This window comes from Tyto alba, unplaced genomic scaffold, assembly GCF_018691265.1.
Source record: "Tyto alba isolate M040663 unplaced genomic scaffold, T.alba_DEE_v4.0 Super-Scaffold_1, whole genome shotgun sequence".
NCBI lineage: Eukaryota > Metazoa > Chordata > Aves > Strigiformes > Tytonidae > Tyto > Tyto alba.
The window spans coordinates 5,529,328-5,556,895 of NW_024881261.1; the positions used below are offsets into that span (position 1 = coordinate 5,529,328).

General features: G+C 42.1%; 2 protein-coding genes across 4 annotated transcripts in view; both read right to left on the reverse strand.

Moving 5' to 3' along the window:
- Nucleotides 1–19,876: 19,876 nt before the first annotated feature.
- Nucleotides 19,877–23,774, reverse strand: PLAUR (plasminogen activator, urokinase receptor). The gene is made up of 3 exons (XM_032988525.2): nt 23,656–23,774; nt 22,680–22,796; nt 19,877–22,092 (listed from the first exon to the last, which is right to left on the reverse strand). Exons 1-3 carry the CDS (start codon nt 23,708–23,710, stop codon nt 21,887–21,889), a joined length of 378 nt encoding a protein of 125 aa, XP_032844416.2. The 5' UTR covers nt 23,711–23,774; the 3' UTR covers nt 19,877–21,886.
- Nucleotides 23,775–24,406: 632 nt separating this feature from the next.
- The window catches only part of TACC2 (transforming acidic coiled-coil containing protein 2), a 137,500-nt gene continuing 134,338 nt past the window's right edge, over nt 24,407–27,568 (reverse strand). For all 3 annotated transcript variants that reach the window (XM_042787749.1, XM_042787741.1, XM_042787736.1), the window contains 3 exons: nt 27,335–27,441; nt 25,802–25,922; nt 24,407–24,882 (listed from right to left, as the gene is read on the reverse strand). In XM_042787749.1, the coding sequence (XP_042643683.1) occupies nt 24,817–24,882; nt 25,802–25,922; nt 27,335–27,441 (294 nt within the window). In that variant the 3' untranslated portion in view covers nt 24,407–24,816. The remainder of the gene's footprint in view (nt 24,883–25,801; nt 25,923–27,334; nt 27,442–27,568) is intronic.

Sequence of the window (27,568 nt, forward strand, 5' to 3'; positions counted from 1 at the left end):
AACAGCAGTTCCATAACACTATTTTTCTTTTTCCAATGTGACACCTGCCTGTTCCTCTGCAGAGGATGGACCTGTTCTGGGCACGAATCAGTCTTGTTTAGGAAAAGAGCCCGGGTTGCCTCTAGCACCTAGTTCATTAACCAGTTCCCCACACAGTCACCAGTTTTTAATGTCTACTTTCTGGAGCTTTCTGATTCAGAGCTCCAGAACTGTCAATAACTTGTTGTAACTGGGGTCAGCCAAAGTTGCCTGTGAAATAAATGAAATGCTGAATATCTCTAAATCCTCTGAAAGAACCCCAAGTCCGAGGCAGCAGCTGAGCAGAGAAGGTGGACACATCTGATGTTCATTTCCCTCTGTCTTTGTTCCCCAAGGGGGTAATTCAGAGGAGTTGAATCTTCACACCTCAAATTGGTATGAAAATACATTATTAATAAGCATCTGTGATGTTTACGGGGCAAGATTGAGATTAGAAACATCACAAATCTGATGGTGACATGAAGTATCATAATTTCAAAAAGGTGTTTAAACAGCATATTGCAAAATACATTAGGTAACAGGAAGACACAACATGCATACACCTCATTTTTGAACACTTTTCTGCTCTGCAGCAGGAATGCAATGACAAAAATGGTTCTTCAATTATTTATTGTAAGGCTTTATTATAATGCTTCTGCCAGAGGGCCCTGGATTAAGATTGAATAGGAAGTTTTAATCATGTCATTTCATTGTTTTTGTGGACCTGACTATGCCAGTCCAGTAGCATTCTTCCCTGTAATGTGCATCCTGTGCTTACAGAGCATTTGCTTGTAGCCAACTGTTGGCTTTACAAAGAAAACTGTGTGAAAAGTCTGTATTTTTCACTATATTAACAATGAACAAAACCCCAGCTCACAGTAGCAATATATATACTGTTCTACACATTGTTCGTGTTCTGCAGAGGAAGAGGTATGGGGCCGGGCTCCTTCAGAAATGAGACAGAAATGCCATTGAGATCTCATTTCCCAGGCAGGAGCTTGTGAGAGCTTCAGTTGCTGTAGTCCTGTGTTGGGTTTGAGTTGTGTCATGGTTTGTAAGGTCTGCTACATCTTCCCGAAATCGCTCACTCAAGATGAAAAAGACTCAAAATTGGCCTGTTTTAATTAGCGAAAGACCCCTAACAGATCGAGCAGGTTGAACTGAGGGCAGTCCCTTTGAATGGGAAGCCGAGATCCCCTCAGCCCTACTCCTGATGAAGAGTGGGAGGGAAGTCTCAGGACATCTCTGCAGCTAGAACAGCCTCAACGTGTCTGGTGGTTAAGAGATCATCTCTGACGTGTCCAGTGATGGTCAACAGGCCCCTGGACTCCTCGCCACAAGCAGCACAGCATATGCCCAGTTGGACATCAAACCCTTCTGAAGTAATTGTTTAAAGTAGTCGCAGCCAAGCAGAAATAGGAAAATGTTAGATGCTGTTTGTGTGCTGGTTGTACATACTGCCATTCAGACTCATTAATCAGACTCCAGAAATGGTGGGCTGGCTTAAAATGTTGGTGTTTGTAAATTGTAGCTGAGGGGCTCTGCTTGTTTAACTCTGTCTTTCTGCAATTTGAGAGATTTTAGGGTGTTACATGCTGGTGTAGGTGTTTCCAGGGTTTGGGGCTTTTGAACCCATTCTTCCTCCCAACTAAAAATCATAGGACTTGTGAAAAAATTTCCAGCTGGCAACACTACATATATTGGGGGGCTTTTATAGGAGAAGAGGTCATCAATAGCTTCTACTCTTCTCCGTCTGCTTCCACGGAGCATAGAAAGGCAATATCATCACCACACAATCTTATCACTACATGGCTACAAGAGTATTAGTTGAATCAGAAATGCCATCTGCTCTCTAAAAACCCATCTTCAAATCCAGAAGCAATCCTGGGAGAACAAAATAGATAATGTTCACTTCAACCAAGAGAAATCATTCTGAACAGTATTTTAGTTTTGTGATTTTTTTTAATATTTTGTGGCTTTTTCTGGGAAATTAATTTCCTCATCTCCTCTTCCTCCTCCTCCCCTCCCACCTGAAGTGATGGTCACCATAAAAGAGACTTCTTGATCCCAGATGTGTTCCATTTCCTGCAGAAAAATTAAAACCATTGCCTTTTTTCATAAATATCTGCCAAGGATGGAGATGCACTACTTAAGAACTTTCTGCAACTGCTTTAGTTTGAAATTAATAAATCAGTAGGATTTGATGAGCTAGCCAGCATTTTCTAATTTGTTTCTACTGGCAAAAATGCCACAGTAAGTTACATCCAAACAAATGTGGTGGCAGCATCTGCTTTATAATGACCTAAATGTCTAAATCTAATTTTAGAAAGTGACTTGCAAAGGGTTCAAGCAAGGCTTTTAGAGCTTGGTCAGGATTTTATTTTCACTCCTTTAAGTGAAGAGCTGATTCATGGCGTTCATGTACTCGCTGTTGATTTACGGATCCACGGTGGGGTCTTAAGCCGAGCAGAGTTGTGACCCATACGCAGTCGTGCACAGGGCAAGACCCCTCCATGTTCAGAGAAGCTCATCAACACCATTTGTGATAGAGATGGAGGAGGGTCAACCCCTCAGAGCCACAAATGGTCTGACATACTGAGAGGCAAGCCTGTAGGGAGAAAGAATACACCTGACAACGTTGAAGAAAAATGGGCAAATCTTGGTGTTTAGCAAACCTGCAGCAATTGTATGGTTCAAGAAATCCTGTCTCTGGGCGGCCTGTGATTGCCTTTGATCCCTTGGCCGACTTTTCTGGGTACATTGCAAATATCCCTACTACAGGTGGCAGTTGTTAGGTTTTACCCTCTCAGCTTCCAGGAGGATTTTGGTGGCTTGGCCTGGGCTGCCTTCAGGGTCTGCCTGTTGGGCTGGAGCTCAGGCAAATAGCACTGCTGGAATTGTCTAGTAACTGGAAACGGTTATAATCCAGCTGGAGATAATACTAAAATACCCTTAAAACCCCTGCTAACGAGAAGGCCTCCGCTCCAATTCTTAACCTTTTTGCTGAGGCCCTTCCAGCTGTCCCCAAGGGAAGTGGCTTCGGGGGCTCTGCATCTGGCTATTACATCGGATTTTGGTTGCCAGGTTCTGGTCTGATGTGCTCTTTTATAATCTGGAATTCTGTTTTATTCCAAATTTAGGTTTCTCAGCTTAGTTGGGCTTTAGTGCCAGGACCACTCTTTTTATGTATATCTGTATGATTTTTACATCCGGGATATAAAAAGTGCCTTATGATGTTGTATCATACACACATAAAAGAATATAAATACATACGCAACACCATGTTTCTGAGCCATATGAGAAAATATACTCTTGAAGTGTATTTTAAATAACTAAGATATCTTTCTGGAATAAAATTAATCACATTAATAATCCTGATAAAATATAAAATCAACATCAAAAGATATAAGGGATTATTACTGTATATGATGTAAAGAAACCACTGAAGAGCATGGTTAGTGTCTCGAGTCACATGTAGCTTTGGCCTTTTGTTTAAGGGATTTTATTGTATGATTTTCTTTTCTTTTAAAGCTAGTGGTAAAAACACATCTCAGGTCAAAATAGTAAATAATGAATCACCCACAAATTCAGCTCATTTCCTATCTCTCACTGAAAAAATGTTGATTCCAGGCATGGGAGCATAACTCTGAGCCAAACAGTAATTTCTTTACGGTGTGCATGACTCATAGGAAAGAATGCCTCATGGGGATAGCAGGAGAAAAAATTAAATAATAATAAAAAAACATAAGTAAGTTTGCTTTAAAGAAACAGGCAATCAATTAAAGGGCAAAAGGTCAGAAAGGGCCCTCAGCTGTTTTTCCGTTGCTCCAGCTCCTCCGTCCTGCAAGGCTGTTGCTCTTCCCTTGGAGCATCCCTGTTGGCTGCCAAGGCAGGGTGAGCATTGGGGGGAAGCACCCCAGAGAAGAAAGGTGTGTGGCACCGTGGCACAGCTCAAGAGCCAGCCTAAGCCCATCAACTGGTTAAAGAAGCCAAAATCAGAATTATGAGTGAATTTTCGCGCCATTTTACAAGACACGGGGAATAGAAATTTTCTTTTCAATGCATGCTCACAAGTTTCCCCTGGTGTGAGATCCTGCGAGCTACCCCTGCAAGGGATGTGGCAGTGATCCGTGGTGGGGGTATGGAGGCAGAAGATACCCTCTATTCTTTTGTTTTTTCGGTGTCCAATACCTTTTTGGTAACTTCACTTAAGTGTCTCTTTTCCATTACTCTTTCCTTATTCACAAACGTGAATAAAAGCAGTTTATCCTCCTCCATAAGTTGCTTTGCAATCTCTCAATGGGCCTTTAATTATTACAAATATTACTTGCCCTTTCTGGGAAGTGTCTTCTCCCTCAGGCAGATTTATTCAGCGGGGTAAATCGATATTCATCACGCATATTTCATGAACAGTGATTGTGAAATGCAACAGAATTTCAACTCAGCTTTCAGCAGCAATCTCTCAACTGATTTACATTTTTTTTTTCCAGAGTGCTAATGGATGATTAATTTTAACAAACATTGCTATGTAAATTTCCATAATTATTTGTGAGTAATTAAAACATCTTACCTCCTGTTCCAGAGTCAATATCACATGGTCAGGAATACAAAACGAGACAATGATGCAACATTAAAATGTAGGGTAGCTTATTCCTGTAGGGTAACTATGTGCTTCTTTAATGTCGCGTATTTAAAGCTGTGCTCAGAACCAATTAATTTCAGTCTGTGAAGACTAAGAAAATTATTTGTATTATCTCAGTACAGATCATTACTGTCTCCCACGCATTTTAGGAGCTTTCAAAAAAATGTGATTCAGGTTCCAGCAAGATATAATATGGGACCTGAGGGTAATTGTCTGTTCAACACCTTTCCTTCATAGGGATGCTACAGCAAATGGACTGTACATTTATTTACTATGTTTGCTATAAGAAATAATACAGATTTGTCTGGTTCTCCATGAACACTTAAAAGATAAAGTAAAAATGTGCACTTTGGAACACTTATTTAAGGGTTAATTCTTGACGCTGTAGGAAACCGTATTAAAAAATTAAAATTTGTATTTCAAAAAAGATATAAATGGAATTGAATTAATTTATTGCCATGCAAATTCACTTCTTTACCTGCTAAAATACAGTAGAACTGTTTTGTGAGCTGGAATTTTCTGGACAGTTGGATTTCTCCCTAGGAAGATCCACCAGTGAGATTTTTTCAGTAGGTGAAATTCATGGAATGTAAATAACCTGCAGGAAGAAAAGATTTGTTAATAACAGATTGGCATAAATTATTTATTCTATATTACCATGACAGGGAGAGGTCAGCCCTAAACCATCATTTCCAATCATAATACATTCAGAAGCACGAGGAGAGGAGCCATAGACTTGATTTCTACAAATATTCAGCAAATCGTAAGACTATATCCAGAGCGACTTTTACTCTGGAAGATGTAACACAGCTCAAAGGACTCATCTCTCACCACGTCTGCTGGCAAAGGCTCCAGGGTAAGGGCTAAACCATCCAAAATGTGCTTGCTGTTGGACACAGCTTCTTGCAGACCACGGGTGGGAGCCAAGTGCTTTCTTGGGTTCAGGTTGTCTTGTTTTCACATGGCTTCAGGGGTCAAAATACTTGCTAGAAGACGTTGAAAGAGGAAGGATAACAAAACTTTCATTTCATAAAACACTGCAACAGTGTCACTCGTACCACCCTCTTGGTGCCCATGACAGAGCTGGCACCCCATTGACCACTCTCTTGCATTAAAGCTTATAGAGGGGTAAAATAATTGAGTGTTGAGTCCAGAAGACTATTTCATCAAATGTGCTTATCAAAATGATAAATAAAATAGATTTCTACTGTGTCTTTGTAACTACTAGAGACATACTGGCTTGCCTCGCTTATTAAATTGTTCTCCTTCAACATACGAAATAGTTCATATTTTATATAGTGCTCACCTAATTAATAAGGAGAAGAAAAGTGACAGATGATTTACACATTAGCAGACAAAGGAAAACAGCCGGAGTAATGAGACCTACACCATGACTTGTCATAGGGCATGAGGATTTCAGATCAGTCGGGGAGCACCAACAGCCTGGAGGAAGAGTGCAGGCTATGGACGATGCATTTTGGCATTGGAGGGATGCAGGGAACCACAGAAAGGAGGTTCTGAAACAAGCTCAGGCTGCAGGAGATGAAATGCTAGGAACCCTGTAGTCCATATCCAGCCCTAGCCTGGAGTGAGCAGATTTTCTGAGCGACCAGTTTCAAGCCAGAAGACAGAAAGTATCCCTGGCTGGCCACAGGAAACCCAGCCTTTCCAGAGAAAGCATACGTGTCAAGGACACTGCTCGAAAGGTGAGTGTGTGTGTGGAGGAATCCAGTGGCCATGGATGTTTGCGATGACAGCTGGTGTAAAGGAAAAAGTACTGATTCTCCAGTGGAAAAGGCGACGTCAGGATGAGTTACATCAGAATTCGGCAAAGCACGCTTTGTAGTGGAGGGGCCTAACAGGAACAGCCATGTATTTCTATTTATGCCTAACACTTAACATTAAAATTGGAAAATTTGGTTTGGGAAGGAAAAGGCAATTAGTATAACTAGTAACTACCACTTTAAAAGTCTGAAAGAAATGGTAACCTCTGCAGAGGCAGGATCGTGTGGTGCACAGCAAGTTATAGATAACACTGCAGCCGCTGGGTCCTTCTGAATTAAACATCTGTGCTGTATTTGCCTGTGATTACAGTAACCCACACTTATGCCTCCAGTGGGGCGCAGGACGGCAGGAGACCCACCCCCTTAATTACGGCACGAAACACAGCAGCTGGTAAATGACAAATGTGAATGAGTAAAGGAGCTAACTTTGCTTTAGCATCAGTCTTCAGTCAGGTACCACTGAGAGATCAGTGAGGATGCTGTATTAATTTTGGATAAAGTTTTACAGCCTACTCTTTCATTTCAAGTTAATTAACATTAATGAGAATATGACATGGATTAGGCGATGGCTCTTGCTTACCAGAGCGCTGGCTATGTTTATCCATCAAGACTATTCTAATTTTACTGATTTTCAGATCCTCATTAGATATTAAAACCAGGGCCCTGGAGGAAAAAGCCCTTCATCGCATTTATCCCAAGTCAGTGTTTGTGAGTAGTAGGTTATGGCACTCTCTAATCATTGTTAACTTTCATTAGATTTGAGTTTCTTTCTTATTAAAACAGAAATAACCAGATGGGGTTTTGATAGAGAGACACTACACTTAATATAAAAAAATTACACTGCAGCTGAAGGTGGAAGGGCTTAGAAGCAAAAGCTGGGGAAGCTAGACTGTCAATATTTTGAAGCTTCTTACAAATCTACAGACTGTTTCATTTTGAAAGGGCAGCAACAACAAATCTTCCAGAAAATTTGCTTTCATGTTTTCGTGCCCATCGTCATTTCTTTGCTGTTTGTTTGTTTTAAAATGCTCCAATCCATGGTATGCTATGTTACAACACAGTGTTTCCAGACATGGAAGAATGTTTATAAATCTGTGGGGAAAGATTTAGCTATCTTTTAAAAATAAGCTATTTATGTATCTGGGTGTAAAGACTGATATTCAGTTCAGAGCCTCATCCCATCAGCCTTCCCTCTGCTCTGGATCGCTGCGGTCATGTTTACAGGGCAGACCTGGAACTATTTTTTTATGGTTGCCCTTGTAGCTGTAAGACATGACCATGAACTTCAGAGCCTTCATAACAAGTAAACTCTTAACGATGCCAATATCATGCAGAATAGCTGCAGGAGTTTGAAATAGATCTGGATAAAATAGCTAAACAGAAAGAGGTTTTTAATATTGTTTTAAAAATAAGATATTACAATCAGCACAGTGTAAGAGTACTTCCTTTGAGCACAATCCATTACTCTTGTCTTACATATTGATCTTTTTTGTTTGGTCACTTAACAGTGTATTTGCCTGATTCTACTTTATTGCACTGGCATAAAGACAAAGTCATTCTGTGTAAGGGAATAACTAGAGCGTAACTGGTCCAGACACCAGCCTGGTGTCTCTGCAGAAAGCAGAAATTCTGAAAAGGTGCGGGACAAACTCACAAGCCAGGACTCGCCCCACAGGGAAAGGCTGGTCTACGTTCACAGCACTGCTCCAGCGCTCCCCGACAGCCTCCCCAGAGAAATGCCATCCTTTCTGTCCTAGGGGCAGGGAGCTGAAGTAGGAATTAATGTCTAACAGATCTAGTATTTGCACACAGGGAGATCTGGCAAGGGATGTGATAAAAACAAACCTGCAGGCACCTGGCTTGGAAAACAGGTCTTCTTCCAATTTAACTTTTGTGAGAGTGCTTGCAAAGGTCACCCAAGGACAGAAAGAAATTGGTCAATTTGCAACGTAGCACATTATTATCATTCCCCTAAAATAGCATGTATTTTAGGATTTTTGTGTAGAAATGCAACTCACATGGGGAACAAAATTCTGAGTTCAGCCCGTGGTCGTACTGGAGGCCCAGCCTCATCCTTTAAATTTGCACAGCCCCAAACACATCGAGGCTTGGCTGTACCTGGCTTGTCTCAGGCTCGCAATGGCTATGGCCATCACAAGGGTGAGATGTGTGTTCAGCAGATGATTGCTTTTGCAGGATGCAGTAGAAATGGCCCATGCATGGCGTATTTAGCAGGAAGCATTACTTCTGAGGACATTAAAATAATGTCACACCTAAAGAAGGGGGATCTGCAAGCTTGTCTGACCTGGGGGATGGAGCATGTAAGGCACTAAATATTGAGAGAGTTTCCCCAGTTGGGTCTGGCAGGGGAGCTGAGGAACAAGGTTCACTTTAACCGTGCCCTGGGCTGCAGCCAGAGCAGGGGGGGCAGCAGGGCCAGGGAGGGGATTCTCCCCCTCTGCTCCGCTCTGGGGAGACCCCCCTGCAGTGCTGGGGCCAGCTCGGGGGCCCCCAACAGCAGAAGGACCCGGAGCTGCTCGAGCGGGGCCAGAGGAGGCCACGGAGATGCTGGGGGGGCTGGAGCAGCTCCCCTGGGAGGCCGGGCTGAGAGAGTTGGGGGGGGTCAGCCTGGAGAAGAGAAGGCTCCGGGGGGACCTTCGAGCGGCCTCCCAGGGCTTAAAGGGGGGACAGGAGAGGTGGGGGGGGACTCTGGGTCAGGGGGTGTGCGGATAGGATGAGGGATGATGGTTTTAAACTATCGGAGGGCAGATTTAGATTAGGTATGAGGAAGAAATTGTTCCCTGTTTGGGGGGTGAGGCGCTGGCCCAGGGTGCCCAGAGCAGCTGTGGCTGCCCCCTCCCTGGAAGGGTTCAAGGCCAGGTTGGACGGGGCTGGGAGCCCCCTGGGCTGGGGGAAGGGGGCCCTGCTCGTAGCAGGGGCTTGGGACTGGAGGGGCTTTAAGGTCCCTTCCAACCCAAACCATACTGTGATTCTATGCATCAAGCCACCTTTTGAGGTCTGCTGTGTTTGCTGGTGAAGTAACTAGGGGAGAGCCCCCCTGCCCCGGGGAAGCCATTTATTTGTAAATCCCGGGTTCCATCTGCTGGTGGAACCTGGGAGCATCGCTCCTCTCGGTACCCAGCACTGCACTGGATGTCATTTTATTGCCGTGTTGATTTCATCACATCGCTCAGGCTCATAAAATTAAAAATCTACAGAAAAGAAATTTATTGACTGAAAAGACCTCACCCCAGATAGAAATAGCCTGGTGGGCGAATTATTCAGCATCTTAAATTTGGGTAGATTTTATAGTTAGATTTCAAACCTGATATTTGTTAACATACTATGAAGATGCATACAGTGATGTTATATACAAGTCAATGCATGTGAAAGGATTTCCCTGATAGTTTCGAGGTATCTAACAGCAGTTTGAAGGTTCCCGAGCCAGTCCCCAATTTTGTCACCTTGGGACCTCCCAGCCCAAGAGTGTTCCCAGGCCTCAGCGGTGTCTCTGTCTCACCTGGCCAGCAGCTACAGATGTAGCTGAGCAAACTCCACACTTCATGATGGACTGACACCTGTGATACATAGGAAAAAAATATTTTTAAAGTATATAAACCCAAATGTTTCTATTTTGTAATGAGAAGTCAAGAGACCTGAGTTAAAAAGGTAATTTGAGTAGTCCAATTGGAAAGGGATAAGGACTTTGGTTACTAACAGCTGCTTGCCAATAAAACATTCTCTGGCACTTTCTTTGAGGAAACCTCAAAAGATCTTTTCACATTAACAGTCTCCAGAACGGGTGTTAAGTTTTCTATTATTGTAAACAAAGCCTGGGAAGCTCGATACCCTGCGTGGGAGTGAGACGCCAGGCTAAGCACGGGCAGCCGTGAGGAACAGTGGAGAAGTGACCAAGCACTGTTGCCAGTTGTAAGAAAGAAGGAATTCCTGGGAAAATGGAGTTTTCAGAGGGAATTTGAAAATGAGTAGGGGTGACAGGAGCATGAATAAGTGACAGCTCCATTATTTTAGTAGAAGGAGGAAAAAGAAAAGGGGAAAAAATGGTTTAGTGACTCCGAAGAGACCAGAGTGTCCAGGGGTAACAAGAGAGGAGCCAAGGAGAAGGAAGAGAAGCAGTGATCCAGAGCAAGACAGCTGTTAATGTCCTTCATAAATCTAGGAAAAACTGAAAAAGAGGGAAGAGAGGATGCTTGAGAAGATCTGAGCTGCAAGGTGAGGTTCTTGTCTGAAGGGTTTTCAAATCCTCAGGTGAAAGGTGCTTTAACTGTTGTATAATCTTGTTTCCAAAAAATGATATTACATTCCCAGGACCAAATATATGACCTCTTGTAAAAAATCTGTCTGCTTTTGATATCATCAGACTTTATTTTCTCAATTTAATTTTCATCAGCATAAAAAGATAACACATATACTCCAGTTCTTCAGCCTGTTAGGTGGTATCAGTGGGTAACTATATTTGTACATATAACGCTTGCATATATATTCCTTCAGAAGCACTGATTTCTTTGTAGTTGACTTGAGCGTGAAAGCTCCTCTAATACTCTTCCTGTTAGGAGAACATCGGGCAGCTGTGAAGTAATTTAATGAACTGAAAAGAAGTGCTTGTTGATGAACCTAATCAGTCAGTTCTCTATTGCTCTTTGATATGTTGCCCCATCAAAGGAACAAATCATGGATGCGCAAATTAAATGCAATTTAAAGACACTTAAATATTAACAGGATAGGACTATGGATGAAATTGTAGTGGCTCTGATTCGTAATTTTCAAAATTCCTGTGAATCATTGTCATTGCTGTCATTATTTTGGATGTGTAAAAATGAGGATACCAAACCAGACAGCTGAATAAATCAAATAAGGCAAATACAGATATATGAAAGAAAGACACTAATAATCTCTATCTGAAAAAATTTATCTTGTTGATGCTTGCTGAGAGGTTTTTATACTCTGATAATTCAAGAAAAAGTAGTAAAATTTTAAATATTTATGCATTACTTCTAGTTTAGATACCAGACCAAGAAAACTTGTTTCACGCCTGTGATGAATATTTGTTTCCACATGCTGCAGCAAGGTAAGAGAGACAATAATTGTTTTGCCATTCGCTCACTCTGGAGATGCTGTGGGTGAGGGTCTCCTCCTGAGACACACAAGAAATAAAACCCTGAAAAGGAAAGTAATGTAAAATCTGGACTATGGGTCAAAATGCCATTCGGTCCTCAAGGTCACTGCTGCGAGTAAACAGCAGTATTACGGAGGTGCTAGCACAAGTCAAGTAGCAGCAGCCCAACGTGCATCTTAGGGATATCAGTGTCTAAAAAGTATCATGTGCATGATGGTGACCAAATTTGCAGCCTCCAGCATGCAATTTCAGTTGGAAGAACCGCGTCAACTCAAATATTACATAAATACTGTTCATACTCACTTAGATTTAGCGTGGTTACTTTGAGGAGTGCTCCTGGGAAGAAGGGTGCCCATAGACGTGTGATAGACACCTCCTTCCTCCACAGTAGAGCTGTAAAATGGGCTAACTGCTCTTCAGCCCAGCAAGTAATTTTGCAGATATTCTAATGATAAGCTATGCAAAAATAGGCTCGTTCTCAAACTAATTCAGGCATTATGATAAGCTGAAAGTCTGAAGCTTTAGTCTGAATCTGATCACTGGATTCAGAGCGCACAGGAATGATTCCACTGATACCTTCATACTATAGACCAGCTCATTCCCTTCCCCGTAGTGAGATAATTACTGCAGATCAAGAGAATTTGACAATATGCAGATTTCCCTTCTGCTGCTGTTTTTTTTTTTTTCCTCTTTTTTTTCTTTTTTTTTTTTTTTTTTTAATTCAATATTTTTTTCATTCAGAAGATCCCTAGCTTTCACAAACAAGACGTTGCATCTCTACTATTTAGGGCATGAAATGCTGAGAGGAACATACACTATGGCAGGGATTACTTTTCCTGCCTGGGATATAGTTTTGTAGACTGCTTTCATTGCTGGGCTAGCTTTACCAATGTAACAGAGCTGTACTATATCATCACATATATAAAATTATATGCTTCATCTATCTTGAGAGAACAGCTTGGCTGCAGAATTGGAGGTATTGCTAGGGAACCAGTCCAGCAAAAAGCATTTCATGGATGCTGAGCAGCAAATGGATGGCTAGCACAGCTCCCACTGCCTGCCAGTCCCATCACAGTGATGAGTAAGTGAAAACTGGTTATTGCTGCCATAAATGTCCCTCTGTGGCATTTTCTGTGTGTGTGCTATTCCCTTGCCATCAATGAGATCGTTTGACTTTTCATGGGTTAACACACTGCTTTGTGTGTACTGCTATTTTTAAAAGCAATTAAAAAGCTTGAGTGATATCACACAGCATGCTCCCGTGAGTCTCTACTAATCAAGGTGGTTACCTTCAGCTAACCTTAGCTTTTCTGATTCCACAGAGATATGCAATTCTAGTTCAAGTAAGTGTATTTGAACTATATTTTACAGTAAAAAAATACTGCAAAGGAAATAGCTTTTCCTGAGAATTACCTGTTCACCAGAGCCAGTGTAGCTGAAAGCTATTTTCATTTTGTCCTGTCCTGAAGCCCTGATCACGATCTGTGAGGACTACAGCTTCTGTACCACCCTGCTCCTTCCAAGCCCTATTTCTCCTGGGTTTTATCACAGCCCAGTGTTGAGAATTAGCAAATCAAACAAGCAGTTAACACCTCTGGAGGTTTTTTAAGGTACCCTGTCCTTTTGCAGGTGTGAGAAGCAGGGTTGCTCCCATTTCACTTGAAGAACATGCAGTGGAGTGGGCAACAGCAGGTCTTCGACATGACTTGCCACCAATATTCCAGGATAAAACACACCGCGACCCACCACAGCCAAACCTCCACCAAACCCACGCTTGAATGGGCCTTCCTAGACCGTGATGAGCTTTGTTGGACAAAACACATAGCAATTCCTTTGTATGGATGTCTGTGTTCATAATGCAAATAGAAGAGTGTAGAAAAGCCTATGGAGGTATGGATTTTATGGATGGTCCTTCTCTCTCTGTCCTGTCCCAGCCCTGCTGTAGTCTCCTTTGAACTGTTTCAAGAAATGAAGCTGCCAGATGTTTTTTCCACTTTCGAGGAGTTTGTTTTCTGATGTGTTACCACGCTGCTGCAGAAGAGCAGGGAGGCAGCAGCAGGAGCAGGGGTAAGGCTGATGGCAGAGGGAGGTGGGCAGCGGCCAGCCGTTAGGTCACTTGGTCTGCAGTGCCCCACGTTCCCCATCATCTCCCATCTCTGCCCCAAGAAGCTGAGACCGAGATGAAGCTTTCAGGAGCACGTCTACCAGCAGTACAAAAAGCTCCAGCCAGTTTCTGGATTTATTTATCTGATGAGGAAGCCCAACACTTCAAGAACACTTCTAAGGAAAAAGGAAAAACTTGCATTAAAGTCCTGCTATTCAGATCTGGGAAAATAAAGTGCTATTTCCAAGGAATATCTTCCCTCAGGTCACAGTTTCTGATTTGGACCAGCATCTTCCGTGATCTTCTGTATATGGGCAAAAAGAGTTCCTTTGGATGGGATTCTGGGTATTTAACCTTAGAGAAGAAAGAAAGAGAAGGAAAACTTAAATATTAAGAGGTTTTAGATCTGCAGAAGGACTTATGTGCCTGTTTCTTTTCTCAGTTTTCTTAGCTGGTCTCAGTAACAACTCCCACCTCCTCCCAAACCTTCCCTTACCTCTTGCCTTTAGTTGGTCACCACCGCAAGAGCGTTATCCAAAGCTAAACATATTTGTACTTTATTATTATTGTAGATTTCTGTTTTTCCTATGTAATTTTTCTATTTTTACACAAAAAGCAAAACCATTAGATGTGTTTGTGTTACCTGTCCAGCATGCCACCCTGTTTTGGAGGCCATGGTGGTAGGTACATCTGAGGAGCTCATCCATCCTGTATGTCCCAGCCCTGCTGTACTGCCTGGGGACACCAGTGTGCCTCAGCTAAGGGCTTGAAGACAAGTTTTCTGTTGACCGAATGGAAGTACGTTGATTAGGTGATACCCTAAGGAGTTTCTCTTGTGAATTATGCAGAAAAGCAATGAAGGTGATTTTACTGCAGGAAGAATAAAGAATGAGTGCACTGATGATCAACAAAACCTCCATAAGCGAGCCCCTGATTTGGCACTGCAGCCTCTTTAGACTTTTCATGCAGAACTAGCCGAGTCTAATCTGATTTAAAATGCATCCAAATTCCCAGCAACAACCGGCAGGAAAGCAGGACAAAGCTGACATCCAGACAGCCAGCTCTGAGAGGGGACCTGGATCTGAGATAGGGCTGAGACACCTGAGGGTCAGTGTCTGTCTGCAGGCACCTCGCTTCAACCAGGGCAAACTTCCAGCAGCAGCAGCATCGCTAAACCGTGTCCCAGTTTCAGCCGTCGGCTCCAATCCCATCTCCTCTGCCTGACTGGGGCTCGTGGCCACCTTGACTTCAGTTTCCCAGTTATGAAAATAACACAAGTGAAAATGCTTCTGTAGCTGCTGGGCAAATCTAGAGCAAAATTGTTTAAGGGGGAGAAGAAAAAAAAAAAAAAAAAAAAAAAAAAAAAAAGGAGAGAGAACTATTTTAAGAACTATTTTAAGCGCTGTGGCTGACTTTCTATTTCTCCAGACCAAAGCAGCCTGCAGGCCATCTGTCTCTTGGAGAACTGGTCTCTGAGACTGGGCACAGAAAGATCCTCAAGCACACCAAGACTTAGAAATCAGCTCCAAGACAAAGAGGATTGTTTTATTTGCTGGCTTGGAACACTCCATCCGTGGCCTCCAATCCTCTCTTCATCCTCCTGATGAGAACAAGCTGAAAGAGAGGTCACCAGGATTTGCCCCAAATAGCTCGGGTTTGCAGTGTGGGCTGGAGCCAAAGCTTGGATAAGCATAAAAAGCTTTGGATAAGCTATGTTAAAGTATAGATCAGATGAGATCACTAGACTGTTGATCATTCATCACCAAAGTATTATTTTCAGTTTCCTCAAGGAATCCTCATTTTTAAAGTAGGCAGAAGATGGCTTTTTCAGGGACTGCTTCTCTCGAATATTAATGGGAGGTGTCAAAGCAAAGTTTTCTTTTTCCCCCCCTACTTGTCAGCATCCTCAGAAGAGTCTCATCGAGGCCAGCTCTGAAAGCCTTATTGGCTTGCACAGTTCCTAAAATATCACAGCTGAAATTGCCACCAATTAGTGAAACCCGCTTGACTGCAAAACCACCCTCATTTCAAGAGCACTGCACTGTGAAAATACACAGATTTTTTTCTCAAACACATCTATCTTGGGGCTGGGGTTTTAACCTCGTGGCTGTGCTGGGATTCAGAAGGAAGATCTACTAAATGTAGAAAAAATCAACAGAGTAGAGCTGCATCGGGAAGGCACTTTAGCAGAAGCTCCTCCCTGCCCTAAGCCTTGGGGAGAGATAACCGAACCAACCCAGGGACAAACCATTTGTTTTCATCTGCTGCACAAACATCACCAAAAGCAAAGCAGCCTGGTAGATCTCTCTCTACATGAGCTCCTCTTATGCTTGATTACAGGAATGCTAACAAACCCGCTGCCAATGCCCCACGGGCACAGCCCTGCTCGGATGACTTCTCGATGAACATTTTTCCTGGCTCAGTTAACTGCCCCACTCATGGATTTGCTTCACCCTGGTAGCTAATTTTCTCTTTCCACAGTGATATTCATTGAAACTGAGCATTTAACAAAACCAGACATGTTTATCCAATACAAGGAGTCATAACTGGCTGAGAGAATGTGGAAACTGAAGTGATGGAGACTGCCAAATACACATAAGCACTGTTAACAGTAGAGTGCAAAAAAAAAAAAAAAAAAAGTCCCAAAAGACAGCTCCCAAAAGTAAAGCTTAACCCTTAGAACAACTAAACGAGGGGAAAGACAGGGGTTGTCACTAACTGCTCTTACCTGCCCATGTACAGCTGGTGGTAGCAGCTTTTACAGAGGCAGTGAAACACAGGGGTGAGACTGCAAAAAAGCACTGAGCCTATCTGATACTGCAAAGGTGCTTATTTCTCTTCTGTGACAGTGGATTTAAAAGTGTGGCCTAACCCTCGGCTCTGCAGCCCTGCCAAGGGCTGCACACAACTGACCGTGATTTAAATGGATCCTGCTTTAAACTCAGCTTCTAGGTTTCTGGCATGCATGCCTGATGGTGGGGCAGGAGTTTTTCTCTGGAGCTGGCTTGTATAGGCCTTAGCCATTAAGTCTTCATATACTCATCATAAAATAGAGCGAAACCTATCATGATGATAAAGACTGAAATCAGTAATCATCAAAAGAGTTGGAAGATGCAGTTTAGAGATTATTATGCTATTAGAAATTTAATTCCACGGACACCTATACATGAGAACTTAATAAATACATACTTTTAGATATTTTCTTTTCATTTGATAACAGTTCTCCACAAGCTTCAAAGGGGGATAGGAACAAGTTGCTAAAGGGAGACAAAGCATCCTCAAGATTGCAAAAGCTCTGTGAAGGTTGAGAGAGCACAGGAGCAAAACCCTGCATGAAAAATTTGTCTTTGAGCAAAATCAGGCTCTGACACGGTGAAGAGATGCCAGCCTGTCCATCTGAGCTCCAGGTCAGTTCTGCAGACTCTGACCTTTTTGCACTGAAAATCAGAAACTGAAGGTGACCAGCATTGCTTAAAATAAGATGGCATACGTCTCTAATGAAAGCGGTAGGAATCAGTGACTGCATTTGAACACCAGCCTTAATTTTTTGGCCAAGCCTCTGCCAGTGTTCAAACACCTCCCCCCCTTGAGTGTTTAAAGCCAAAATGAAAAGCATTTTTGGTGAGGATGAAGGGAAGGAAGTCTTCAGAAAGGGGAAACAACTTCAAGTGAGAAATTCCCCTTCACCTTTCAAACATTATCTCAGAAGACCTTTGAGCTAGCACCTAAAAGGGCAGCTTCTGAAAGAAATATTGCCTGCTGGGCTAAACCAGGTTGCTAGAAAAGGTGCAAGCAATTTTAGTAATAGTGCACTCCTTCACAAATTACTGGTGCTAAGTGCGGAGCAGAGGAGGGTTGGGTGGCTGCAAAATGCTCAGCCCCATCTACCCACTCTCATTTCTCTGCTTTAGTTTTGTTCCAGAAAAGTGCATTACCTGTATCCCTTGGAAACCTGTCCCTATGGCAACATATAGGGCAACATATAAGACTATCTTGATGCTGACACGCTGGGACTTAGACAGCCCCTTCTTTTTGTAACACTTCTTACGGTGACATCCTGAGGTTGGCAGGAAGATGATGTGAGATTGCCTCTGTCCAAGATACCATTTGGTTGATTTTCTGCTGTGAATTTGTTTTTGCAGTCTTTCACTCTTCTGGCTCCTGAACTCTGTCTGTAAATCACGACTCCAATTTTATCTGAAATGTGTTGCAAAATCGATGTATTTGCCTTTATCAGCAAAAATCTGTAACCTCAAATGAAATGTTTTTGACAAGACCTACTTTCCATAAAGTCGTACTGCCAAGTATCACGTGCTGCTTCTGTGGTTCTTTCTGAACTGAATCTCACATTGGCTTTTCCCTTGTTTTGTTCAGATGCTAACAAAGTTTACTTGTACCTACGCCACCAACATGATGAATTTCTAGCTACACTCTTTATATACACTGTTACTTGGATTAACACTGTTATCATTTTTTTCCACTTGGTTGGGAATAAATATGCTACATCTAAGCACATCATAAATTTACCAATTAGGAATACCCCATGTGCTGCTGGCTTTGGATGATAAGAGGGAGTGTATGTGTATGCAGTGTGATAAACTTGAGCTCCATGAATTGCCTTCAGGACTTCTGACTCCAAAAGCATAAAACTCCTCCCCAGGGGCAGCCACCAGCCACAGCCGACAGCTCCAGGCTACATCCTAAACATCTATAGGGTACAGCAAGGTTGAGACCCTTTGGAGTGATGTTCACGATGAAAACTGTCACAGTTGGGCTTTTGTTGTGCATAAAGACATGACAGCACAAGGTACAAGGGTGTTTGTTTTAATCCCTACTGAACAGAGCCAGATGACTAACATTTCACATGAAAAAAATGTTATAAAATAAACTGTGATCTGTGACACCAAGACGTACTTCAAATTTCTTTCATTAAATAGCAGAGCCAGTATTGAGGTAATCTTCTCTGACTTAAAGATCTTCACAAGCCTTCAGAATTGCTTATTCCTCACCAAGAACAAAGACAGCTTGGGACCTTGCTCTCACTGTGGGAAAAGTCAGGTGTGGATGAATATCGACACAATTTAAGTTGTACATTTGCATGTATGCTCTTTGAGAAAATGCAGGGGCACTTTGCTCAGATGTGCCCTCTTAGTAGGTCCCAGGGGCTCTTGTTGTCTTTGAGAAGACTGGGAAAATAAGAAAAAGCTTTCTGTACTGCCAAAAACAAGAGGATATAAAGAAATCATGGAAATGATTATTTGGGGCTATTTGTAAGTCCTACAAGCTATAGTTATAATTGACAGTTTCTCTCACTTATAAATCAGCAATCACAAATCTCTTGGAGATCCTTTCTTGAAGGTGAGAGATAGCATTAAACTCAAAGCCACTACATACCCAGCTGATCTACTACATAGATCCAATGAATACAAGAGATGAAAAAGAAGTCCTTTCATATTTAGTTGCAGCAGAAGGCATTTCATCATCAGTTTCTGCTTATTTTGCCCCAACTGTCTGTCAACATTAAGGAAGACAGCAAGAGTTCACCACTGCACCGGGAATGATTAGACTTCAGAACAGTCAAACTAAAGACAAATATTTTCTGTTTTACGTATGGCTGGGAATACCTCTGCACAGTCACGGCAATGGAAACTTTAAAATATTTTCTGTATTTTTAATGGGGCTTTAAAAAATAATCCTTCTGGTTTGTTCCATTTTTTCTGTGCTTGTCCTCCTATTAATGTTTATGCCAAGAACCATTGTGAAATCCCCCTGGTATCATCAGTCCATAAATACCGTTTATCATTTCTAGATATATACTTGCATGCACACTTCAGGTTCATAATTAGGCAGGAAAAATGTCAGATCCATAAAAAGCAAAACACAGCCCGTTACGTGCTGGGTGGCGGAATCAAACGGAGGCGGTGGGAGGCTGTGGGCTGCCTGAAGCTCCAAGTCCTGGCTGTAGTCAGGAACGACAGATGGTGTTTGTCAAGAGGATAGAGCCTTACCTTCTTATTTTATCATGGAAATATCACAGTAAGAAAGCTATCAACATCCGCTATTTTATCTAACAGATTTAAGAACTACATCCCATAGAAAAAAAAAAACCAGAATTCCTGCTGGAAAACAAACCACCAGATGCAACTGGAAATCCCAATTAAAGGATGCAGTTTTGTGTTTATCAAGAGATATTGTCAGCCATTGCATGTATTTTATTTTCTCATTAAGGAAATGCACTGAGCATATACAGAGATTACATTCAATACAGATTTATCATTACAGATCAGAAAATAAAGATACAATCAATACATATTTCCTGTAGCAGAAGAGATTGAAGGAACTGATACAAGCTGAAAATGGAATGAAAAACACTTAAGCCAACTTAAGTGATTTTTACACAGATGAGGTATTTAATTTTAAATTAACATTCTCAGCCAAGATGTTGCACTGTTGCAATCTTTATATTCAACAGCTTTATCAGACTTGTGCCTAGCAACTAAGCATAGACCACAACCGCCTTGTCTGAGAGCCCATTTGAACAAAACCGCAGGAGAATAGTCCCAGTCTGAAGCCACAATCTACATATGATGATGAAAGGATCCATAGAGAGGAAAGAGTACAATAAAACAAGGAGGCAGTTTGGTCCGTGTGACAGGCAAATGCTACAAGGCAGGCTAGGGTTAAACTCTACGTGGAGGTTTCACCCATTTCACTTGAAGCAGCTCTAGAGTTCACAACCTTACTAAAATTTTTGTGAACGTGCAGAACTGTATGACACACAGCCTAGAATTGATTTTTCGGAGAATTCTACTGAAAAAGAAGTCACAACACAAGGTAGTGGAAAAACTATTTTCCCACGTTTTGTGAGTTCTGTAAGCTTGATGACCAAATATTTTTCTAAGTGGGCAACTAATACCAGAACTCAAAAGACCCCCTCTACTTCAGTTGCCCCAACCAGTCCTATGCATGCAGTGTGCCAGAGGTTAGACCAGATCATCACAGTTGGACATTAAAAATCCACAAATATCACTGAGCTGCTTGCCTGTCCCTCTGAGTTTTGAATCAAAGGAGGTACCACTCTGCTCTCCAATGTCACAGACCCAAGACCCCGCTTAGTGCCATCACATTGTCTGTTCTGTCACTTCTCATCTTGCCTAGGTTCAACATAACCACTTCAAAGGCCCGTCTGCCTACTAGTTAGTGATGCACAATGTCTTCTACAACGCGGCCCATTCTGGATCATTTACTTGGTTAGACTGTGATGAATGGGACTATTAAAAATGCTGATTTAGTTCCTTACATCTCTAAAGCTCTTCAAGTAATTCCATTCACTTTGCAAAATGAAAAGGACATATAAACCATCACAGATCAACTCAATCACATAATTGAAGGGGGGGATATATACTCTTACTCTCAAAGAATGAAGTTTAGGACAGTGAAGAATTAACTACATAGTTGAACTAGCAAGAATTTGGATAAACAAAAATCTTATTACTGATGTTATAATTTGCCTACAAAAGTGAGATTAACCACTCGTTCTCAAAACAGCAGTAGTGATAGAACAAGCTGATCCTTGGAGGGAGCTTACCCGCTCAAGCTCTTTTTTTTCTCCCAGTGTTGTGGTAAGATTCTCAAAGGATCAGGAAAGAGAAGACTGTAAGGATTTTTTCCAGGAAATATACATAATATAACAAACCTCAATTCATTGTTCTCTTAATGACCTTCTCTTACCAGTTTGTATTAACACTAAATCATCTTTATTTCAAGTTTTCTGGCTTTGTCCAGTTGACAAATGTTCTCTGAAAGACTAATTCGCTTGCTAGAATTTTCAGTCACTTTGTGCTCAAAAATTTTAGCTTGCTTTTGAATGTCTGCCAACAGTAAACAGCATTTGGAAGATATTGGTCCCTTACCCTACTGCAAGGCTAATTGCAGTTAAGATCTCCCTTCTTTGCATGTACTATCTGAATTGTAGGAAAATGTTACATATTTGCACAATCAACCCCTTATGATAAACAAGAAAAGGGCAGTGTTTCTTACATACAGGTCAAGACATATTTAGCAGATGGAACAATTTTTACCCGAACGTCAGGTCTAATAGAGAAATACGGTACATGGATAACATGATTAGGAGATATAATCATCCCTTTCTATAAAGGCAGACTTGTTGCTTCAGGGCACTCTTTTTTACCACCCCCCCCTCACGTCAGCTTCAACAACGGGTGCCACAGCAGCGTGAAGACGAGGAGAGAGAAGTAGCTGGTGGAGGCGGTGGCTCCTGCGGCCAGGCTGTCTGCATTGCAGCCGTCTGAGGAGCAGCAGTGAAGGCTCACCCCAGGCGCCCTGGACCCGTCCCTCCGTGCCCGCTCGCAGAAGGACCTGAACGAACAGGACTTCATAACGCCGCCTGCAAGAGAGCCACACTGGTGGGCAGCGCGCCCACCAGCACCCGCCCCCGCCTGCAGCCCCCCCGCACGAGCCTGAGCAGCCAACACAGAGCCACAGCAGCAGGCTTGGCCGCTCCTTACGAGTCAATAAATGCAATTCCATCCCATTACAGCACCCTAACAAGGCCCCGCTTCGGTTAAATAATTTATCTTAGATGCAACCGGTGCAGCTGAAGTACCTCTGAACGTGCTCAGGTGCAGTGCCTCGTTAGCTTCTTTGCCTTCCTAATTTCCAGGTAAGCCACTTAACTTAAAAATGATAGATTTAAGAAGTGGGCAATACTCAAAATGCTTTTTTACGGCTTTCACACGGTGTGGATACAGCTCATCATGGCATACTGACAGATCATATTCAGTGAGATTTTCTATCAAATTGCTGCTAAACCAATAAAATTAGGGACTGAGATTTATTAATAGGGAGAGGAAACATTCACCTTTTTTTTTTTTTTTTCTACATAGTTTACAGTATACCCTTCTCTTTCCAACACTGATTATTTCTTTCTATTATCAAAAATTTAATGAGTCTGAACTGATTGTGACTACTTACTTGCTTGCCCTCTAATGACCGCACATGCATCCGAATGCCCCGGACATTGCTGAGTCCCTTGTCTGTTACAGTCTTCATCGCTAGAACCTACACAGGTGTAACACTGCAGCGCCTCGCCTGGCGTTAAGGAAAAAAAGACCACTTGTAACAGTAGTGTTTAGAGTTTACAAACAGTATTTTAAAATTTCAGCTACATAGACTTTCTAATTTTGTTTGAAGAACATGCAAAAGAATGTAAAAGTTTTTAAAAAAGTTTAAAGAATCTGCAAAAATCCTATCGATTTTTCTTTTTTAGAAGTAGTCCAGATAATGATTTTAAAGATTAAAAAAAAAAAAATCAATCATATATTATTTAGTTGTTACAATTTGCACTTTAAATAATCCAAGAACAACTGATGTTCTGTAACTGCATCCACACCTTCTTGTAACATTTTCAGAGCAGTCCACTGCAACAAGTTGGAGTATAGTTTTTTTCCCCCTCCCTCATGATCTCCACAGTGCCATGAACAAGTACATTGTAAACACATAAAATCTTAATATAATCCATATTTCATTTTCTCCTAAAGTAGCAATTCAGCTAGAAGGCACAACAGTATATCTTAAGAGTTTTGCTTTTGTTTAAATATCACATTACAACCATGACTTGATCTTCTTTCTTTCCCTTGGTTCAAACTACATGGTATTTTCAAAGTCATGCACGAATTTGAAATCTATTTAAAATACCATACTTCAGATTTGCAGAGCAGAAGGCACACTTGCTGTCCACAGGGACATATGCATTTATACTTGTTAGCATACATATTTATGTTCACATTACATAGCAGAGGTGAAATTCTGTGCTGCTAACCACATACACAAAGTAATCTGAAACTAAACCAGCCCAGGAGAGAAGCCCAGAGTAGCAAAGAGGCTCAGCCATACCTGAGGTAGGAAATGAAAAAGAAATAAAAGAGGGAAGAAATGGGAGTTGACTTACTTTTGAGTACAAAAAGGGAGCTGACAAGAACCAGACTGAAGACTGTCCACATCATGGAGATAGAAGAGATGTACCATTAGCCAAAGAAAGCAGTTTGCTTGCTATTAAAGCCTTAATGCTTATCTTACATACCTAATCCTCTGCAGAGGATAACTTATGGGATAAAGAGGTGTGCAAGAATGCTACTTACCTAGCTTATTCTGGTTGATAATTCTAATCACACGTACTTCATCTCCACAAACCCTGCAGGCAAATTCTTCCAGTAGCAGAACGAAGAAAATATATTCACCTTTCGGTGATAGATATGCTTAAAAACCACCACCCCATCATCGCACGTCGCAGCCTCCAACTCATGCGAACAGTCTCATTACACCGGCCTAAGGATTCGCGGGATCCAGGTCAGAGTGTTAAACAGTTTGTAGGATTAAGCCTTTGCTTGAGACCCAAGTGGTCCAAATCTAGCACATACATATATATTTATAGAGAGAGCAAGATATAGCCATGGATATGTGCACATAAGTAGTATATACTTGTGAGCCACGGAGTGCTCTGAGCAGCGACCCATGAAGTGCTTTCTGCGAAGGAATTCATCAGTAAGAGCTGCTGCATCTGGTGCTGCACATGAAGCAAGTGAAATATTGTAAAACAGAGCCATACTTATCTTCAACTTTCAACGAAAAAATTTATTTACAATAGAGAATTTCATTTAAGTGACATGCATTTTCAATTTTTTTTTTCATTTTAAATTTTATTTTACAAATCAGCAAATGCAGATAAAGTTTACACTCCTTAAGGCAAGAGTCCCCATGCAAGTAATACATGTTTATATTAAATCCAAAAGACATCCAACATGGGAACTCATGTACAAAGGGAAGGCTAGGATCAGCAATTTGTAATTTCTTAGAGAACTTGACAATCTCCCTGATACAGGAACTTTGAGATCAACTTGCTATGAATTATACTATGAAAATGCAAACAATAGCAAGAAATTCTGATAGTCATCTTAGTACTGCATACAATTAAATCAACTTTATTTAGAAAGAAAATACAGTAGTGCATACGAAAAAGTGAAAATATAACCTGTCCACATAAATGTATGGACATCAGTGTGCCAATGGTCATATTGCACTCAATATTGAAGTCCAGAAATTTGGTTAAAAGTTAGCTTTTCCCCATTTTGGCAATCAGTTCATCACAAATCTTTGTTAATTCTTCTATCTCTTTATTCTGGAAAATAAAAGGCAATATTAAGTATTATGAAAAATATAGCTGCATTAAAATAAGTATTCTTTTTTTTTTTTAAATTATCCAACCTTTGGGAGAAGTGTGGGACAATTAAGTTTTCTCCAATACTGAGAACAGAATATCTATATATATAGACAGATATATATATATATATATATATATGCATACATAGTACAGCTATGTATAGTGCATTCAAAGAACATGCTTACTTATTTCCACATACGGTTCATCTGACTTCAATAAATACAATTTAGCACTAAAGCAGACAGCTTTATAGCAGTCATTCCTAGCACACAATAATACATAGTGTAAATTTGTTTCTAGGCTGCACTTTTACAGCATTATTTTCACCCTGTTTTCCAGGGGCTCTAAGCAAGCATGAGCTGCTCTATACTGAAAGCAAGCTTCTTTGCTGAGCTAGAGAACACGAGGAGATATAAATAGGGATTTCCTACAGTCACTTTTGCCCTAGGCTGCACAGATCTGCATCTGATCGTTCAGCCTATGTTAACAGTGGAGGCACGTAGCTAGCACTGGAATCACAGCTAAAACTAAAAGTGGAAACGAAAAATGAAAGAAGAACTAAACCAAGAAGAGCTTAAACCCGAGCACCAAAGCAAAGCCAGGGCCCTGCCTGGCACGAGCACGGGCTCAGGGCTGGGATCACAGCCTGGCAGAGGGCTCCGCTCGCCTCGCCTGCCCGCAGCTGATTTTGCTCCAAGGTTTGGGCAACGCTGCCCTCCTGGGGCCAGGGAGCTGGATGTGAGGAGAAGACAGGTCCCTGGGCAGACCTGCAGCCTGAGCTCCAGAGGAGAGCTGGACGCAACCACCCTGGGGAAGTTTCACTTAATTTTGCTCATCCCGTTGACTTCTGTGTCAAGAGAACTGAATTGCTATTTACCTTTTGTTCCAGTGTTCTTTCCAATGCGTCCACTTTCAGCTGCTCCTTACGCAGGCTGGCTTGGTACGCTGCTTGCTCTTGCTGAGCCTTCCCTCTCACTTGTGCAATTTCAGCATTGGCTCTAGAAAAACACAGATTTTAGTCACGTCGGGTTCTCTACAGGAAAGGACAGAGGGTATCGAAGGAGCGACCGCATCTTAACAGATGGTTGGTGAGGGCAGAGCTACTTTCTGCATGTCTGGAAGTATTATGAGACTTGTCCCTAGAGACTTTTACATGACTCCCTCTCTTGCTCAGCAGGGGCTGCAAAGTCTTTTCATAACATCTATGTTGTTCTCTTGATGCTTCTCTCAGATATCTGTGCTGGGGTCACAAATATCACTTAGGTAGAAATGTTTTATGCCTGTTTCTAAACCTGGTCTCCAGTTCTTACAGACTCAACTTACAGCTGAGGCAACAGCTGGAAAGCAAATCCAAGTCTTACTTCATTTTAGGCACTGATCAATTGTTGTGACATCTTGGAAATATCTCTTGGGTCTAGGGGACTGTAATGAGTCCTGAATGTAACCTCTAGAAATCATAGAACCACAGCATGGTTTGGGTTGGAAGGCACCTTAAAGTCCATCCAGTGCCACTCCCTGCCCCGGGCAGGGCCCCCTTCCCCCAGCCCAGGGTGCTCCCAGCCCCGTCCAACCTGGCCTTGAACCCTTCCAGGGAGGGGGCAGCCACAGCTGCTCTGGGCACCCTGGGCCAGCGCCTCACCCCCCGCACAGGGAAGGATTTCTGCCTCAGAGCTCATCTAAATCTGCCCTCTCTTGGTTTAGAAGGGCTTAATTTCAGTTCAAATCCCATTAAATTCAGTTTAAAATGCTTAATTGGTCATCACATGGAAGCATAGTGAAAAAAAATTTAAAAATCAACCAGAGATGACTCTCTCAAGCTATAACCTGATGTTCACTCCTTAACAGTGGCTTAAGGAGTTACTATCTGAGCACATCTGGGACGATCTTTTGTGCTGCTATTCCTCCTCACTCCAGCACAAATTGGGCTGATCCAGCCCAGATAACTGGTGTCACCAGGGCCAGCCGGCCTGGCTGACTCTGCACGGAAACAGCTGAGCAGCATTTGTATGATCGGTGCTGTTGACAGACACAGGGACAATAACACAGCACAGAGGCAGCAGCAGATCTCCGGGGGCAGGAATACTGCCTGCAGGCACATATATCTAAGCACAACACTCTGTAGCTGCATAAACCTAGCTAACGGCTTCTTTCTTAATCCTCCCTAGAAAATATGTTAAAGAAACATGAAGACATTTGATAAAGATGGAAATTTAAGGTGTTCTATATGGTCAGGAGCTGGAAGAAACACCAGCACATTACAGAAATTCTCATTACAGCATTTCATCCCACCCTCCATCACAGAGCATCCTGTGCTCTGCACACTGGAGGAGCAGGTTTGGGATGCAAGGTCCAGCCACAGGAATCCTCCCGCAGCGCGAACTCCGGAAAAGAGATGTGTACAATTAATTACCTGTCCAGTTTTTCCTCGGCATGAATTTTGAGTGCTTGATACCTCTGCTCCTCCTTCTTCACTCGTGATAAATATTCCTGCGCACATTTCTTTAACACTTCTTCATTCTTAAATGAGAAGATTACATTAAATTTAATCCAAGAGGTTGAAGTGTAGGACAGGCACCTATTTGAGGGAGTGACATTCAGATATTTTAGGGGCTGCAGTCTAACACTGACACCCCCCCACAGAGGC